General features: G+C 50.9%; 1 protein-coding gene across 3 annotated transcripts in view; it reads right to left on the minus strand.

Moving 5' to 3' along the window:
• Positions 1-4,098: 4,098 nt before the first annotated feature.
• PER1 (period circadian regulator 1) overlaps positions 4,099-18,790 on the minus strand; it is a 37,357-nt gene continuing 22,665 nt past the window's right edge. For all 3 annotated transcript variants that reach the window (XM_080979622.1, XM_080979624.1, XM_080979623.1), the window contains 14 exons: positions 18,604-18,710; positions 18,292-18,445; positions 17,759-17,867; positions 17,494-17,625; positions 16,806-16,914; positions 16,353-16,509; positions 15,428-15,555; positions 14,705-14,908; positions 11,977-12,228; positions 11,122-11,858; positions 9,879-10,056; positions 8,771-8,963; positions 8,186-8,336; positions 4,099-7,854 (listed from right to left, as the gene is read on the minus strand). In XM_080979622.1, coding sequence (XP_080835748.1) covers positions 7,591-7,854; positions 8,186-8,336; positions 8,771-8,963; positions 9,879-10,056; positions 11,122-11,858; positions 11,977-12,228; positions 14,705-14,908; positions 15,428-15,555; positions 16,353-16,509; positions 16,806-16,914; positions 17,494-17,625; positions 17,759-17,867; positions 18,292-18,445; positions 18,604-18,710 — 2,875 coding nt within the window. In that variant the 3' untranslated portion in view covers positions 4,099-7,590. The remainder of the gene's footprint in view (positions 7,855-8,185; positions 8,337-8,770; positions 8,964-9,878; positions 10,057-11,121; positions 11,859-11,976; positions 12,229-14,704; positions 14,909-15,427; positions 15,556-16,352; positions 16,510-16,805; positions 16,915-17,493; positions 17,626-17,758; positions 17,868-18,291; positions 18,446-18,603; positions 18,711-18,790) is intronic.

Raw genomic sequence — 18,790 nt, forward strand, 5'->3', positions numbered from 1 at the left:
CACAGGAATGGATGCATTTGTGTGTTTGCTGTCACAGGAAGTACACACACACAAAATCCCTGTGGAATATGTTGCCTAACTGGCGTGTGTGGAAAAGCCACCACTCATACGTGTATACTCAGTAGTGAATCTTAATCAGAATTGGGACTTCCAAGTAAATCTGTGTAAGATTTCCTTCTCAGTCAGTTTTGTTTGCTTAAAAAACTCACCAAAAAAACAAAGATCGTAGCAAAAAAAGGAGGGGGGGAACCCGGTTAGGATTTCACAAACAAACTCCAGATTCATAATACGTACAAATAAATTTTGGGGTTTTCTTGTTTTTAAAAGATTTTAACAGGATGCCTCTAGAGTCTATTCAGAGTGGTGGACTTAGCAAGGTCGCTTGCTCTCTTTTTTCCCCAGCAAAGAAAGCTGTCTTACAGATCATGTATTTTATCAGTATTTTATCTGCTAGCAAATCAATAATCCTGACAGGATCTGTTATTCCAGAGAGATTTCTAAGTAGTAGTATCATAAATAAATCTCTTTTAGGGTCCTTATTTAACGGGCAGTATAAGAAGAATGCCCTTTATAATCCACAGAGTTTTGCTTGCGTACATTGTTGATTTATTTGATGTTCCTAATCTACCTTCTACAGGGTTTGGGAACTGGGTTTGTTAAATTACTTTCTCAGAGGAGCAAAAGTAAGTTAATCAAAATACACCTGGGACTCTAGAATGCTTTTTATTAACACAATATTGTGATGGAACAGAAGTCTGCGGGATGATTCACCTATTCTTCTCTTAGTGCCTCTCAAATAGGTCCTCTGATTTCTTGGTAGCCTCAAATTCTACAGCAACAAAAGGTTGTTATTATTATTATTTCTAGTGAATGTTCACAGGCATGTAGGCAAACCACTCCATATTGCAACTGTGTCCAAACTGGTTGTCTGGCAACTCTTCTTAAAATAGCTGTTATGTGAAACATTTTGGACCTGATTAAATATAGCATCACTTCAGCACATAGCATAGTGCTTGATGACGTGGTAAAACGTTGGGTCAAAAAGGATTCAGGATTATTCCCAGATCTTCAAATATCTACGCTTCAGAGACATACATTTTGCCAGTATGGTGTTTCTTTTTTTACTCATCAGACCAGGACCACGGACGGGCAGTTTCAAATCTCAGCCTTGAAGTTCCCTGCATGACCTTAGGCCAATCACTCTCTGGCCCACTTTACAGGGTTGGTGCAAGTATAAAATTGGGGGGGTAATGATGATGGAGAGATCATTTATGCCACACTGGGATGGTTTAAAAGGTAGTACAGTGGTACCTCGGGTTACATACGCTTCAGGTTACAGACTCCGCTAACCCAGAAATCGTACCTCGGGTTAAGAACTTTGCTTCAGGATGAGAACAGAAATCGTACTCCAGCGGCAGCAGGAGGCCCCATTAGCTAAAGTGGTGCTTCAGGTTAAGAACAGTTTCAGGTTAAGAACGGACCTCCAGAACGAATTAAGTACTTAACCCAAGGTACCACTGTAATAAGGAATAATTTAGAGCATTTTAAGTTGGAACTTCTAAAGTCCCTTCCTTGCCCCCAGACAAGTTTTAAGATCAGATGTGCTGATCTTGGAGCTGTTGTGGAACAATATACTAAGAAATCAATCGAAAACTTTTCGCTTGTTCTACGGCAAAGCCCTCCACGGCAACACAGGCGGCATTAAGGACTCGACAGACGCACCTGAAGCTTCAAGGTGTGGGGTTCCCTTTGCGCATGAAGTCCCAGGTTGTTTCTTCAGTCTATGACTCTGAGCCACGTGTGTGAGAAAAGCATGCAGGTAATACTATCGGCATATAATATATCGGTTTTGTTATCTTCAAGAGAAGATGGGAGGGCAGGAGTGAAAGCCCTTTTTGATTATGTGATTCGTGTGGAGACAAAAAAGGCATTCCTACCTCCTCCAAGCTCTTCAGATTTTGTTAGTCAGTTCCCAACTGCATACACACGCACACACACACACACCTCTTAATCTGGAGCTTTCTGACCTGTGTGTCGCGACATGTTAGTGCATGGGTAGGCAAACTAAGGCCCGGGGGCCGGATCCGACCCAATTGCCTTCTAAATCCGGCCCGCGGACGGTCCGGGAATCAGCGTGTTTTTCCATGAGTAGAATATGTCCTTTTATTTAAAATGCATCTCTCCGTTATTTGTGGGGCATAGGAATTTGTTCATTTCCCCCCAAAAAATATAGTCCAGTCCCCCCACAAGGTCTGTGGGACAGTGGACCGGCCCCCTGCTGGAAAAGTTTGCTGACCCCTGCGTTAGTGTGTCGGCTGCAGTTTGTAGATGTGTCAGAAGAACGCTCTCTGCGTTCCTTCAGGGGCTGGAAAGGAGTTACGGTTTTGAATTCTGGTGCTGGAGGAGACTCTTGAGAGTCCCGTGGACTACAAGAAGATCAAACCTCTCCATTCTGAAGGAAATCAGCCCTGAGTGCTCACTGGAAGGACGGATCCTGAGGCTGAGGCTCCAATACTTTGGCCACCTCATGAGAAGAGAAGACTCCCTGGGAAAGACCCTGATGTTGGGAAAGATGGAGGGCACAAGGAGAAGGCGATGACGGAGGACAAGATGGTTGGACAGTGTTCTCAAAGCTACCAGCATGAGTCTGACCAAACTGCGGGAAGCAGTGGAAGACAGGAGGGCCTGGCATGCTCTGGTCCAGGGGGTCACGAAGAGTCGGACAAGACTAAACGACTAAACAACAACCACAACCTCCGGATTGCTAGTAAAACTGAATTACTGTGTTGCGAAATGATGCACGTCTGAAAAGTGTGTCACCAACATGAAAAGTTTGGAAAGCTCTGCCCTACTCTTTCAGCAGCCTTTACCAAACAGTTTTGGACTACAAGTCCCATCAGCCCCAGCCAGTGGGACCATATGATGGGATGGGAGCTGTAGTCCAACACATCAGGAGGATTAGATAAATTCCTGGAGGCACAAGGGCTATTGATGGCTGCTAGTCAAAATGGCTATGCTCTGCCTTCAATGTTTCTGAATACCAGTTGCTGGAAACTACAGGACAGGAGAGGGCTCTTGGGGTCAAATCCTGCTTGCAGGTTTCCTGTAGGCATCTGGTTGGGTGCTGGACTAGCTGGGCCACTGGCCTGATCCAGTAGGCTCTTCTCACGTTCTTCAGGAAAGGAACAGGTTGGTTTCTGCTCTACGGGAAAACAAGAGTTTGAGACCACCTAGGAGCTGGTCTCATGTCTAAGTTGGATACTGACAGAGCATGTGCAAGTGTATTGCAAAGGAAGACCCTGTTCACTAGCCCAAAAGCAGAGCTCAGGTTGACTGATAAGCATAGTTCTCTTGTCCTTTGCAAACCAGCTTGTTCATTGGCAGACATTTGATGCTGGTCTGCCCAGTTTTACAAATTATTGCACAAAAACCCCAATGTGAAATCCTAAAGGCTGATTTGGTAATAAAAGGCTGGGGGGCAAATTAATAAAATAATAATAATAATAATATACCTCACCCATCTGGCTGGGTTTCCCCAGCCACTCTGGGTGGCTCCCAGCAGAATATTAAAAATGCGATAAAACATCAAACATTAAAAACTTCCCTAAACAGGGCTGCCTTCAGATATCTTCTAAAAGTCAGATAGTTGTTTATTTCCTTGACATCTGATGGGAGGGCGTTCCACAGGGCGGGCGCCACCACCAAGAAGGCCCTCTGCCTGGTTCCCTGTAGCTTCACTTCTTGCAGGGAGGGAAGTGCCAGAAGGCCCTTGGAGCTGGACCTCAGTGTCCAGGCTGAACAATGGGGGTGGAGATTTTTGTTACATTTTAAGGTATTGCAAAACTATGTTCCCAAATTTCCAATCCTATTCTCTCAGTATTACAGTGGTAAGAGACACAGCAATATGAAACGCGGAATGCTAGTATTAACATTCACAGGCCAACAGCTGAGAAGGGATAATTCTCCAGATGTCAGGAGAGGCACTCCTTGTGAGTAAATAATCTTAACACAGTGATACACAATCCACCGACCCAGTCTACACCACCACTCAGTTATGCAAACATTCCCTTCTCCAAAACATGCCTGGGACACTCTGCGTGAAAAAACAAAAGTGCCTTTATTTGGGTACAGACTCAAGATTCACAGATATTGCACCACAAACCAATGGTAGAGATACGCCGTTGTTCTTTGGGGGTCGCAGTAGGGGACAGAGGAGCTGATACTTTTATGTCCCTGTCCCCACCCGCATCACAGCTTTGTGCAAAATGCCCTTCCCCTTGATAATGTACAGTTCATAGTGTTCAAAGCCAGAATCTCCCTGGGGTAGAATTCTCCCAGTTCTCCAGAGAGTAGGAAATATTAATAAGGAGGTCCCATTCCAAAAGAGAAAGCTTTAAAAACAATATTCTCTTAGCAGCATGCTCCAATATACCCCTTCCCCACAAAAGGGGGCAAATATTAAAGCTTACGAGTCCTCAGATTTAGGAGGGTTTTCCATAGACCATGCAACAAAGAAACGCACTGAGCAAAAGAGGTTTCTTCTCTCTGGCAGTTGTGGGGGAAATAGTTAATTCTAAGCAAGGAAAGTTGAAGACTTTGAGGCTCCTGCCTTTTGGCTTGGTCAGAGGGAGATTTGCAGAAGGGAAAATCAGGTACAAGCGGTGAATAAGTGTTCGTCCTTCAAGTAAATGTCTGCAACCTCGAAAAAGCGATGTGATTAAAATACTTCCATAATCGGTGCACTTCCAACCAGTTCTGTATTTTGAAGAGATTTAAAGGGAGAAGTTCACATCTCAAGGGATGAAATGTCCAAAGGCCAATGCGGTTGGAGTCACAGGCCCACTCCCAGCCCTTTGCAAGGCACTAACTGATATCTGCCTGGTCTTACCAAGTTATTCACACTGAAGAGATTTTGTGGAAAGCAAAAGGACACGTTCTGCTAACCTCTGAAAGCTCAGCAACACCAGAAAATGTTAGTTTTCTACAGTAGTCACTTTTGGTTGTGTGTGTTGCATTTACAGACATTGGCTTTCTGGAAATGCAATTTTCTCTTGCAGTAAGAAAAGGCTGTCTTTGCCTTCTGCAAAATGGCTCATAGCATTCACCCATCATGAACCACACAAATTGCTTTCGGGTGTCCAAAGATGATCAGAACCAGGAGGATTTTACGACCAAAGAGATATTGCAAGCGGATTCAGGCAAGCTGTTCTGACTCGGGGTCACAGGTGACTCGTAAGGGTTACCCCCGTCTCTGGAAATCCAGCACACAGGTCACCTCCAGAGATTCACACAGCCCCGAAGCTGCAAAGCCAACACTTGTTGGGCAAATAGCAGAAAGGGGTGATGTGGTTTGCTCTTCAAAGCCAACAAAGGAGCATTATTGTTGGTCCCTTTGGGGCAAAGATAATCACTTTTCCAGTTCCATCCTGAGTGATCCTAAAACACACAGTAACATTCATTAAGGTCGAGGTGGGAGAGAGAATAATTGTCTTTTTAGAGGATTTCTGAAAGGACTGCTGGTGTGGAATACTTGCTGGTACAATAGCTTAGTTTACAGCACACGTCTACTGAGAAATAAACCCCAATGAGCTCAGGAAGATTAAATCCTACATATGTAAATAGAGGATTGCAACTTAAAAGTCACTCTGGCTACCCTAACAAGAATCCAATTACCGTATTTTCCCCTCTATAAGACGCCCCCATGTATAAGACGCCCCCTATTTTGGGGGACTCCGATTTAAGAAAATGGGAGATGTATCCGTGTATAAGACGCCCCCAAATTTTTTACATTATTTTTTGGGGGAAACCTAGTCTTATACATGGAAAAATACAGTAAGTTTCCTGGACTGGGGCATGGGAAGGGGGTGCGGTTGAAGACAGAGACTCTCTTTTCATGCAGCAATTAAAATCAAATGGCGATTCCCACCCATTTGTGGGATTGTCAAGGAGAGGCACAACCCAACACTCTTGCCGGGGTCCCTGTTAAGGCTGGCTTAAAAAGGGTAGGATGTTTTTGTCACCAGGCACTAAGTTTGGGGGCGAGACCCTTCCTCTCTTTGGAAACCTGGAAACCTTAGCAAGGCTTTGCCATGTGCACAATTCATTCTAAGTCATTGGCTGGTTCAAAAAGGCAGACAAGGAAACTGAAAATTGCTTCATTTTTTTTTTTTGCTTCAGACATGGATGCGGGCAAACAGCAGCAGCATGGAATCGTGTGCCAAAGGTGGAGCTTCTCTGCTCTGTTAAGGGCTCTTGCCCTGCCTCTGAAACGCAACACGGCCACTGAAGCACATTAGGAGCTGAAAACAAGAAAATGAATGGGAGGGGGCTTGAATGGGAGGGAGGGGAGAATCAAGTGTTGTCCGCGCGCTCCTAAACCCCATCCCCAAAACAGGCCGGTTTTCCATCCAGAGGCACAACCCAAAATGGCTTGCTAGTTCACTCCAATTTCCATGGGACAGTCCACAGAAAATCCCCGGACTTTTCCTGTTTTACTCTGGAAACAGGAGCAGGATATATAAATAGTTCAATAGGATGTGGAGAAGGAAGGGGAGGCAGGAAGGGGACTCTGCACAGGTAGATCCAGGCTCTCTTTGGAAACACAAGAAGGAAGGGGTGTGCTCTTTATGTAGCTGAAATAACACATCCCCCTCACTCACTCACAGCCCCCGCTGGGTGGCAAGGCTGCCAAGATCAGGTGAAAAGAGGGGGTGGGGGTATATGTGTAGCACAACGCTCTTTGGCCAATTTATTTCTTCCAGTTGACAAAACTGAGCTGTGCGAATGTGGGAGATGACCCTGGCAAAGAGGCACCAGCAGGAGAGGAGCGTTGGCAGTTCGGCGGCGGCAGTGGGAAGATGGTGGTGACATTTTAGGGCCCTCTCTCCTGCTTCCACCCTGGGCTTTTGCTGAGGGGAGCTCTTGAAGGGTATTCAGAAGAAACTTTCCCTTTCTGGCCAGATCCCAACAAGGAGGCAACTGAATGTGGGGCACAGGGTGTGCGTCAACGATAATTCTCCGCAGGCCACCAACCTCTCTCTTTCCTTTTCTCGTTTTTTTATTATTATCATTGGTACTGCACGAAGGCCCCTTCAAGAGCACAGCAGCAGATCAGTAAAAAAAGAAACACTTAACAACACCAACAGACAGTTCTGCAAAAATAAATACATAAAAACCCGGTCCCTCCCACGCCCAACGTTGTGGGCTGTCTGTCTGTGTCCAAATCCTTAGTAAGGCAGCAAGGATTGGGGGCGGCTGGTCCGGCGGATAAAGGTCCAGAGGAATGTCTCATATCCCTGGAAGCAGGCCAGGCCAGGCGGCGCTTCCACACCTGAAGCAGCTGGGGCCTGGGCTCACAGTCCTGCAGCGTCTTCTCCTGTGGGCCACGCAGCCGCCCCACGGTCCCGGAAACACCCACAATGTGAGCTTCCTCTCCCTGTTGCCAGGGAGGTGGGGCTGCAGCAGCAGCAGATCCTACAGGGACCTGCGGCCAGCGCCTGCCTCTGAGCCCTGCTGCCCAGCAGCACCCTGCTCAGGGCAAGTAGGAGCGGCTCCCGATTTGGGGGAGAAAGGAGTCTGCGGCTTGCCAGCTTAGCCTGAGTCCTGCACCACTTCCGCGGCTGGAGTTGGCGGCTGCTGCTGCTGTTGTTGCTGCTGCTGCTGCTGTCCTCTCTCCGCCCCAGCCTCCTCTTCGTCCATGGCCATTTCGGGGGGCAAGGAGGGCAGGCAGCCCTGTCCCGTGCTGCTGCCCTCCTCCATGGGCTCCAACATGCCGTTCAAGTCCATGTCTTGAATCTCGACGTCGTAGAGAGGGGCCACTTTGGAGGAAGGGTTGCTCCCGCAGTCCATGCAAGCCTGGGGTTCAAAGAGAGGGGAAAGGAAGATGGTGAGCAGCTGGCCAACACTCGATGATCTGGGAGAGCCCCCTCATCTCATATGCAAAGTCTAGGGACTTGTTCTCACTGCCCCGCAGACGTTCCCTTACGGGTTGCCATTAGGGACACAATTATGAGGAATCTAGGCTGCTGTAGGAACAGAACCACTCAATCTCATCATTAGATGCACACACAAAGTTTGAGAACTCTCCTGCCTATAGAAAAGCACCCATGCTCGCTAAACGGCACACAGACACCATTCTGGTTTCTGCGCTGTTCACTCCAAACACACCGCCCGTCACACTCCTTACCGTGATGTTGATAGCCTTGGGCAAGTTCCCCTTCTGGACCCAGGAGTGAACTTCGGCCAGCTCCTTCTTCTGCTCCTCGGTGAATCGCGGCTGCCGCTTCTGCATCTGTTTCAACTTTTCCCTGTCCTCCTTCAGAACAGTTTCCAGGTCCCTGGCAAAGGGCAAGCGGACAAATGGGTCAGGAAAGAGGCGCAGTGGGCAGTGAGAGGGAGGGAAATGGAGCCCAAATCCTCCTGGCTATGAGGCCAGAATGAATGGAAGTGGCCCCAGCGCCTTTTTTTTTTTTAAAGAGACAGAGCAAGCTAAAATCTTCCCCTTAAAGCTTTAAGTCTCTTCTCCCACTGCTTCGGGTATTAAACTACCCATGAAAACAAAGCACAAAAGCCAGCTCTCTTTCATTGGCACTCGCAGCAACCCTGACCCATTGAGTACCCTCCTCTGCTGGGGTGAAGGGATTCTGGGTCAAGAGACAACAAGCAGCACAAGGCCTGGAAGGGAAGTGCCCACCATAGGCAGTCGCAGCCTGGCAACCTCCATGCCGAGATGGGAAAGGGGATCTGCCTGGGAGCAGCTCAGCCTCCTCACCTGGCAGGGAGCTGGTAGGTCATCATGACCTTGTCGTCGGTGTTGGCCATCAGCAGCCAGATGGGGTCCTGCAGGACGTACTTGATGAAGTGCTCGTTGTCTTCCACCTCCGCCCGCTTCTTGCCCCGCAGGTCGTTCTCGGAGGAGTCAATGCTTCCAAAGTACTTGCTGGTGCCGCTGCTCTTGCTGCTCGCTGGGAGAGAAGAGGAGCCGGTCAAGACACAATCAGGAAACCCAAAAGGAGTGTCAGCACATGTGACCAATCGGGCCGCCATGCCACTCGGGAGCTCTCAAACCCTCACATTGGGGACGTGCTAAGAATATCGCCATGCAAGGTGGAGGGGGCACCATTTTCTCCTTTGAGGACAAGTGTAGGGACCCAGAGAACCTGCTGCCTTCATGCTCAGCTCAACAGCTTTGCTTCTCCCATCCCCCAGCACCGAAGGGCTGGCGCTCAGTGTCTGCTCTACTTGCAAAATGTCCCAAGTTCAAGCCCTGGCATCTCCAGGGCTGGGAGAGACTCCCTGCCTGAAACCCTGGACAGCCACTGGTCAGGGGAAGCAGCAGTCAGCTAGACAGACCAATGGCCAGACATGGTATAAGGCAAGTTCCTGTGCTGAGGACTTCCCAATAGCATATAACTGGCCTGGGTAAACAGGGATGTTCTTTGATTCCTCCTGGAAGTTGGTAGTGAGAGAGGACGAACTACCATAATCAGAGGCAAGCGTGCCTCCAAATACCAGTCTCTGGGGATCACAAGTGCAAGAAGGCCACTGTGCTCATCCTGCTCAGCAGCAGAGCACGTGCTGGTGCACAGGGGATCCTGGGTTAAATGGTATCGCCAGGTAATACCCCACCCGAAACCCTACAGAGCCACCCACCGCCGTCAGGTGTTGTGTAGACCGTTTCCCAAGCCAGCTGTTTAGGACTACAATTCTCACCATCCCTAACCACTGGGTCCTACTAGCTAGGGATTATGGGAAGTGTAGTCTAACAACAGCAGGAGACCCCAATTTGGGAAATCTTGGTGGAGACAATACTGAGCCAGTTCACAGAGAAAGCCTCACTCCATGAGACCCACACCACACGCCGGAGGAGTAAGACTTACTGGTGCCGCTAGCGGAGGTGCTGCCTCTGTTGGAGCCGGATCCCATGGAGCCGGAGGCCGAGCCACTCCCGGAGGCAGCCGACCCCGTGCCGGAGCGGGAGTCCTCCTGCAGGAGCAGGTCCAGGAGGTCGCTGGAGCTGGAGAGCGCATCGTTGTTGGAGGAGTCGTGCGCTTCTGCCTGCAAGGGGTGGAATGGGCAGGGGAGCAGGAGGGTTAAGTCAGAGGCCCAAAGCAGGAAGGTCCCTGCCTCAACAGCTCTCACACCCTTTCCAACCTCACTATTCCATTAGCCACCACAGAAGAGAGAGCGTGCACAGCACAGCCAGATAAGACTTTTAGAGGCCCTAAGCACTTAAAACATGTTGGTGCCCCCATACATATCTAATTCAAAATGTAAGCAATGGGGTGGAAAGAAAGGAGGCTGCCTGATCCAGTCAGCCCATTCATCCATTTAACTCAGTACCGACTACACTGACCGGCAGCCGCTCTCCAGGGCTTCAGGCAGGAAACGTTCCCAACCAGAGCTGGAGATGCTGCTGGGGGTTGAACCCGGGTCCTTCTGCTTGGAGATTCCCAAGAGGAACCAAGCTGCCCCTCTGATCCTCCAGTTTGTGTGGGAAGCCCCCTGGTGGGTAGGGAAGAAGGGGTGAGGTTGCGAGGAATGAGCCCCACAGCCATGGGGGAAAGGGCAGGAGAGATCCAGGAATTTGTGGCGTCATTCTCTGACCTCAGTTGCAAGGAGAAAGTTCGTTGTTCTTATTGAACGCATTCCAGGGCTCTCAGATTTCAACGCTTTGTGGGAGAGGAACCTCTGCTCCTTCATCTGAAGACCCCCCTCTGACTTTCTCTCTCAAAAAAATCCCAACCCCAGCAGTTTCCCCAGTTCTCTCTTGAGTGGAAAGATGACGAACACCTGGATTTTGTGGTTTGGAGAGCCAGTGTGGCGCAGTGTCGGAATAAGACCTGGGAGACCAGGGTCCAAACCCCCACTTGTCCAATAAAGCTCGCTGGGTGGCCTTGGAGTCAGTGCCACTGCCTCTAAGCCTAGCCTGCCTCACAGGGTAATTGTGAAGATGAAAGGGGGAGAATTATGTGAGTCACACCTTGAGCTCCTTAGAGGAAAGGTGGGATGTAAGTGAAAGAACATAAATTAAAAATCAATAAATGTTGGGTCGTTTGCCCTTCCAAAGGGCCCGACAGTGCCCCAGGGGAGAAAGCCAGCCCCCCGTCCCCTGGGACTCACCATGCACGCTTCTTTCTGAGTGCTGAGTTCCTTCGCCAGGCTCTGCCCGCCCGTCACGACGGCCCAGTCGGTGGTGGCCCCAGCTGGCCCTGTTTGGCTTCCACCGGCGGCCTCCTGACGGTCGCAGAGCTTGGGCATCTCCTCCATTTGCAGCAAGTTGAGCTGCAGCGGGGAGCTGCAGCGTGACTCAAAGAGAGGCGACTCAGGCCGCTCGGGCTGACTCAGCGAGTGCGGGGTGGAGGAGCGTGACGCGGCCTGCGTGCCCGTCTCGGGGACGACGACGGGCATGCTCCCTGGCTGAGGGGCGAAGGGGAACACAGGGGGTGCGGCGAAGTAGGGCTGCGGGGGCATGGGGCCGTGCATCTGGGGGAAGACGTAGTTGGGCAGCACGAGCGCCATCATGGGGGTGACCAGCGGGGTGGGAAACTGGGGGGCAGCCAGGGTGCTCTGGGAGGGCTCAGTGACCGGGGGCGCGGCCGGCCGCGGGGGGAAGACAGGGATGGGGTAGGTGGGCATGACAGCCGGGTACGGCATGGCGGAAAGGCTGGCCTGGGAGTTGCCAGAGGGGGGCCAGGAGGAGGAGCTGGGGGCGCAGGGCAGCTGGGGAGGGGAGACGGAGCTCTGCGGGGAGCTGGTGCTCTCTGCCAGCCTGTTCTGCTTGACGCGCTTGGCTTTCGACTTCCGGCTCCGACCGCGGCAGCCTGGGCCTCGGGATGCCTGGCGGGGACCTTTGTGCCCTGCGGAAGAAGGAAAAGGCAGGGTGAGAATGAGGGACCCCCTTTCTCGTTTCTTCTTTCCCCCTTTCTACCGCTTCCTCCTCCACCTCCTCCTCCCAGTCCTGCCCACCAGGCTTACCTCGCTCGTTGGCATGGGGTCCCGCCTGGCGCAGCTCCTGCCAGCTCAGCCCCGAGTGAGAGTTGAAGACGTGCAGCTGGCTGAGGTCCTTGAAGTGGGTGAGGAAGGCCTGCTCCTCCTTCTGGGTGTGGATGGACAGGACTTCCTTAGTCAGCCCCACTTTGCGGTACTGCGCCTCCCGGTCAGGGGTGACGCTGGGCGCGGGGGCAGGGGGGGTCGCGCTGGGCGCTGCCTCCTCCATCATCACGATATCTGCAAGAGGAGAACAAAGGGGGGGGGAACCAGGTTAGCCCATCACAACTGCCTTCTCCCCGTGTGAGGTTTTTCTTTTCCCCAGCACATCTCTGTATTAATGTGTTCTCATTATTTATGTCTCCCATTTCTTTAGATCAACCCCTCCAAACACACACACTAACAGACATGAGTCATCTTTTTCTACCATCATCCCAGGCCATGCTGGGAATAAGTCCCTCTGCCTTTCCATTTTAATCTGCAACAAAAAGCTCGGGTCCTAATTTTACCCTGCACAGCCCCAGCTGAGCTAAGCTCTCATATGAATTTGCCACATATTAAGGAAATAAATTGTGGGAAAAGGCGGTTAGAATCTTCTTTGATGTAAGAGGGCTACAAATCCAGCTGCCAGCCACTCTCTGTGGCTTCTACACAGGTTAAGCGGGGGGAGAAAAGCTGCAACTTTTGCGCTGGTTTTTTGGGGAAGTAGGGCGACTAATATTTTTATAGAGAATTTGACAAGTTGGAGAAAAATGCATCAAGGGAGGAGAAAGGATGGTTAAGACACTGTCCCTACTTAAACCTTCCTTGGTTTAAACACCATAAAGGTTTGCCAGCTGAACACCAGCTGGAGCGGGCAACATCTACCTAGATATCCACACAGAAGCACACGTTGAATCATGCACAGAATTATTACTATAATATACACACACATACACACACAGTCTGAACATTTATGCCTGCAGGAGAGTCCTGTATAACGTGGAAGCTTGGATGCACTGAACACAAGATGGCCTCATAAACAGGGTTCTGCCTGACAGCCCTGCATTTCCTATTCCAAGATTCTTGTGCGGTTTCCAGGAATGAATTGCCGCCTTGCTGTTCAGGAGGTGAAGGCATTTGCCTCTGAAATGCTCATCCAGGGACAGTTTCTAGAGATCCCATGAAAGGATCCCTGCAAGACATGCTCCTCCTGGGGATTATGTCAGAAAGCCCAGATGTTGATTGAATTAGTAGAATCCTGAGTTGGAAGGGGCCACGAGGTTCTGGAGCACCCTTCTTGCAATGCAGGAATCTTTTTGTCCAATGTGGGGCTCGAACCCACGACCATGAGATCAAGGATCTCATGCTCCACCGACTGAGCTGTCCCAGCTAGTGAAAAGGAATCAACTGGCCTCAGAAGGATGGGTGCACCGTCATGGATAATGTGCCCCCCCCTTCCACAGGGGAGTGAAACCTGAGGTCTCATGGAGTGGCCCCTTCCTGCCTGACCCTAAAGCCTCACGTGTCGTGCAAGGTAAAAAAGCAGACTGGACCACTATAATGATGTGAGGGAACTGGTGGGTCAGATGTGAGCAAAAAGCGGGGAGGGATATGTGCAATGACAATGCCAAGCACAAGGCCTATCCACATGCTGCAAATTTTGCAGGAAAGCTGGCAAGGACATGTTTGGAGGGTGGGGAGGGAATGCTCTCCCTTCCTGAGGCTAGCTTAGATGAAACTTGCAAAGGCCTTGCCTGCCTCTCTCGTCTCTTCAGCTGCCCCCCAAGCGCAAAGAACAAGCCATCTTGCCCAAGACTGACAGGAGAGACAGCAGCGGGGTGTGAGGTGCCTGACAAGACGGACACCAAACTACGGAAGTGAAAAGAGCCTGGGATTTCTCCAGAGGTTGTCTTGCCAAATGGTGGCTGCTTGCAACAGCAGAAATCTAAATGTAGGAGCTTTAAGAGGCTGCCTTCTACTGAGTCAGACCACTGGATCCAGCTAGCTTTGTACTCTCCACGCTGACTGGAAGTGCTCTTTCTCAACTCTACTTGGATAAGCCACTGGAGATTGAGCCTGGGGGCTTGGGCTTCCAAGGCAGATGGTCCTTTGGGGTCACCCAGATAAAGCCTTTCTGCTGCTCTCCTGGTAATGTTGCAGGCTCCTGCGCAAGCAAAAATGAAGGCTGGCTGCAGAAAAAGAAGGAAGAGCAGCCGACTAAAGCAGAGGAAGGCAAGAACCGGCACCATCAAGTTTGTGGCCAGCAAAAGTCAGCAGAAGAAGGCACTCGTTGCTTCATTTTGCAATCCAGCTGCCGACTCTGTAGCTCTAAATGGAAGGTTAGCCTTCCTGTCTCGAATCTGCACCAGGCCAGCTAATCAAGCCCTCTCATCGTTGCTGCCGACTGGCCAGAAGCTCCCTGCCCAGAAGCTCCCAAGCAGGGGGAGAAGAAGAGGAAGAAGCGGGGACGTGGTCCTGCTTTTTTTAACACATGGGGTCTAGGCTGGCCTTCTTTTACACAGCTGCATTTGCAAAACGGCTGCCAGAGTGACCCCAATAGCCTACTATGCACCATGTGAAGACAATCTTCCTTTGAACCTGCTTGCCAGCCCCGCGGAAGCAGAGTCAAGCTGTAAGCAAAGGAACAGCACACCTCCAGTTCCAGCCCCCCGCCCCACAGCAACCCTCCACCGCCGCCCCCCCCCAAGAAAAACACGGTGTCCACCTCCCATACCCGACTCGGGGGGCTTCTTGTCTCCCACGTGGACGATGGTACTGCTGAAGCTACACTGACTGGTCACAGAGACCACGCTCTCGGCTTTGCTAGGCAAGGCCAGCGGAGTGAGTGGGCCTCCCACCACAGCAGCTGCTGCCGTCCCAGGTTCCTCTAGGCTCTTGGACTGGCTCTCCGGGGTCGGCAGTATTTCCTCCGGCGCATCTGTTCAAAGAGACAACGGTGGGTTAGCATGGCGGTGGGGCGGCAGCATGGAGTAAGGGGGCAGGGAGGGAGGGAGGGGGCCGGGGGGTCCAAGACTGCCGACCGGCACGACCACAAGAGGACGTCAAGATGCCGAAGGGCTCATCAGCCCGGCTGGGGTCTCGCCACGAACGGAGAGAGGGGAGGGAAAAGAGATCACGCGGGATGTGGAACGCCAAGGCCAGCATCCAACAAGGGGGAGGGGGAGTTCAAGCTTCCTGGAGGACAGACCTGCAGACCCTGCAATTGCTACACACACACACAGACACACACACACACACACACACACACACACACCTCCGCCTCCTGTACCTCACACAGCATCCATGATTGCATACAAACATGAACTTGGTACAGGAGGAAGAGGAGGGGCATCAACCTGTACACTTGGCAAGCAGGGTGGAAACTGATACCTCAGGAAAACAGGGGAGGGGGGATGATTAATACCTAAGTAGAGGAAAGAAAGGAGGGGAGAATCACCTTTGCTTAGAGAGGCCAGCTCCTCGCCTGCCTTCTGCTTGTCATCATCGGAATTTGAGGATGTGGTGTAAGAGGAAGAGCCGCATTTTCGCTTCACGCGGCTTGGAATGTTGCAACTCTCCAGATACCTGTTGAGGGAGAAGAGAAAGGCAGAAAACTAAGATTAACAGAGATGAAAAACCTATTATCATTATTGTAATTATTACTAGGGGAGGGGTAGGAAGAGAAAACTCAGGAAAGGACTCCACACCACTAGGAGTGGCGATCTGAAAACACAGTGCTTTGTTGGTCTCAAACTACAGGAGGAGACACAAAGTAAGGAAGCTTTAGCGCTTCAGAGAACACTTAAGCAGGTAGCACTTAAAAAATGAATCTGTGACGAGTTCTATGAAATCTATGAAAGGTTGCATGTTGCTACATGAGCACCAATGAGGGGAGAAATCCGTAACATCATTTCACCTACTCTGCATCTCAACCTAATGCAGTGCAATCTTCCTAGTCATGTCTATTCAGAAGTAAGACCCGCTAAATTCAACGGGGCTTACTCTCAGGTAAGTGGTAGTTGAGGCTGCAGTCTAAGAAGCAGTTTTGCCCTTTCTTAAATAACCAAAGAGCAAAATATTCCTCCCAGGAAACACATTCCCGTTCTGGTGGTGAACCGACTCTGAAGGGCTCAGCTATTTCCATTTCATTTACTTTTTAGGATTTTTTATCCTACTCTTCAGCCACTAAGGTTCACAAAGCACCCTACAGATGCCCGTTCTCAGGCTCACAATCTAAAAAAATAAAAATAAACACACACACACACACAAGGAAAATAAACAGAGGAGGAGGAGGAAATAAGCAAACTCGTGCAAAAGTCCGTAGTTCTGGGAACATTCGCTGCCTTGTACATGGTTGCGGCTTCCCAGCAGACCTCGCTCACCTTATGATGCCATCCAGGCAGTTGATCTGCTGGTATGAATAGTTGGAAGGCTCCTTCCTGACTGATTCCTCAGAGGTGGCTGCCTTTGCTGGCCTCCTCTCCAAGTCCCTCAGGGTCTCCAGAGGCTGCCGGTTGCAGCTGACTGGGGCTTTCAGAGCTAGAAAGGGGTGGGGGAGACACACAGAGAAGGTCACAACCCAGAGAAGGAGAGTAAACTTTGTTCCCAGGCCACACCAGAACATGCTTGTCCCAGCTCTGAGAATGTCCCAGCCAATGGAAACCACCTCTCCCTCAACTCACCCCCCCCCCCGCTAGAAATGGGCCAAGACAGAGGGAGGAAACCTCAAAAGTCCTTTGGCCAAATCCACATCAATGAGGCCGAGTGAGGTCAGCAGGCCTCAAGGTGGGAACGATGAGCAGGAAGAAGGGGCAGGGGCCAGACAACCATCTCACCTGGCCGGGAATGCTTGGCAGGCTGGGGCTTGACTCGGGATTCAATGAAGACCTGCTGGCCCTGGTTCTTCACCATATGCACATCCTTGCAGATCTCCTGGAAGGTCATCTGGGATCAAGAGGGAAGCAGAGTCAGCCCCAAGCTCTCCTCTCTAAGGGAGAACCCTCTACAGAACCCTTTCTAGAGCAGCTTTCTCCAACCTGATGCCCTTCAAGTGTTTTGGATGCTAACTCTCATCAGCCCCAGCTGAAGCCCAAAGTACCTGGAGGGCACCAGGCTGCGAAAGTCTGACCTAGAGCAATGTTTCTCAGCAGCCAGAGGCGCATGCCCAAACAGCAACCTCACCCAGTAAAAAGCCAAAGGATTTCAACCAGAGAGCCAGGTTTGAAGGGATGTGTGGGATCTCTACATTAGCTAAAAGGCAGTGTGGGTTTTTAAAGGCTGAGAAACACTGCCCTAAAGAGTAGATTTCTCTCTCTGTGAGACTTTCAAACTCTCTGAGGGGGTATGTAAAAATCTGCCACCAGGTAAGCCATTATGATGATGCCCATTTTATAGGTGGGAGATTTGCCAGGTGGATGTGGAAATGGAAGCAAAGACCCAACACCCATTGCATGAATCTTAAGACAACCCCCATCAGTGGACACTCCCCCCCAAAAAAAAATCAACACGCATTTCTAAACTCACCGGCCGAACAGCTTGTGCCTCCTCATTGGGGATGCCGTTGCTGTCGCTGGAGGAGGCGATGCTCAGGAACTGCTCATGGGAAGCATTGCTGCCCATGCTGCAGAGGCCCATGGAGCCATTGCTGTGGACGGGCTGCAGAGTGGAGGAAAGAGAGGAGGGTTTGAATATGAGAGGAAGAGGAGGCGGAGCTCACAAGGAAGGAAGGAAGGAAGGAAGGAAGGAAGGAAGGAGAGGGCAAGTGGAGTAAGAAGAGGGAGCTCTTTACCTGCAGCAGGAGTCGGTGGATCTGCTCTGAGAGCTCCTGGATGTCCAGCTCCACAGGCTTCACCTTCTGAGCTTTGGGGGCTGTGAAGACGTCCTCGTTGAGGGGGCCCCTGGAGAGAGCATGCGAGGCGAGAACAGAGTTAGTGGGATGTGGGCTTCCCTCAAGAGGTGGGAGCTTCCAGCTCTCAGCCATCCCACAAGGCCATTTCCCTCCTCCCCAGAATCCGCCTCTTTTCCTGTCTTATCCTCTGATTACGAGCCATCGCCTCTTCCAGACCCATCACTCTGCTTCCCACTCCTCCCCACTGGAGGTTCTCCTGCGGTGCCTTCTGCCTTCGCCCCCTTTCCCCCGTGTTCCTGTGGCCAGCGGAGTCTCCCCCATTTCGGTCAACTGCACCCCACTCCTCCTCCTCCTCTCATTTCTCCTATAATGATTAAGCCTCTGCTATTTTTATTTTATTTTATGAAAATGAACAGAGAAATAAGCAAACAGACCCTGCCCATCCATACAGGCTGAGAGCTCTGGCTACTTACGTCCGCACTTTATGCCTGCCCATGATGAAAGAGACTTTGCGGCTCCAGGGGTTGACAAAGCTGGACCAGCTGGTGTCGATGGTGACGTACTCCCCATTGCGGGTGCAGAAGCGGATGGGTGAATGGTCAAAGGGCTGGCCGCCATACTGGAGAACTGGGAAGTAAGGAGGGGAGGATGAGAGGCTAGCAAGACACTACACACACAGGCTTTTAATTGGATCTGAAAGCTTCAATTGGCTTGAAACTTCCAATCAGGTTTTTTTTAAAAGAAAAATCTCCCCCTGCCATTCTCTCCTTTATTTTGGTACTCACTCTTCTTGTGTATCGCCAGCATAAGAGGCCGGTCCTCTGGGTGCAGGTAGAAGAGGACAGGGGACCCAATGAGGTCCTGGGGGAGGTAGCCTAGAAGAGGGGCAGCTCTGAAAACAAAGAAAGCAAGGAGGGGTCACGAGGGGTCAGTGGGAAAAGGCTGAACATTGCAGAGGTTATAGGCATCATC

The sequence above is a fragment of the Podarcis pityusensis genome (genome assembly GCF_964106645.2).
Source record: "Podarcis pityusensis genome assembly, chromosome: 13".
NCBI lineage: Eukaryota > Metazoa > Chordata > Lepidosauria > Squamata > Lacertidae > Podarcis > Podarcis pityusensis.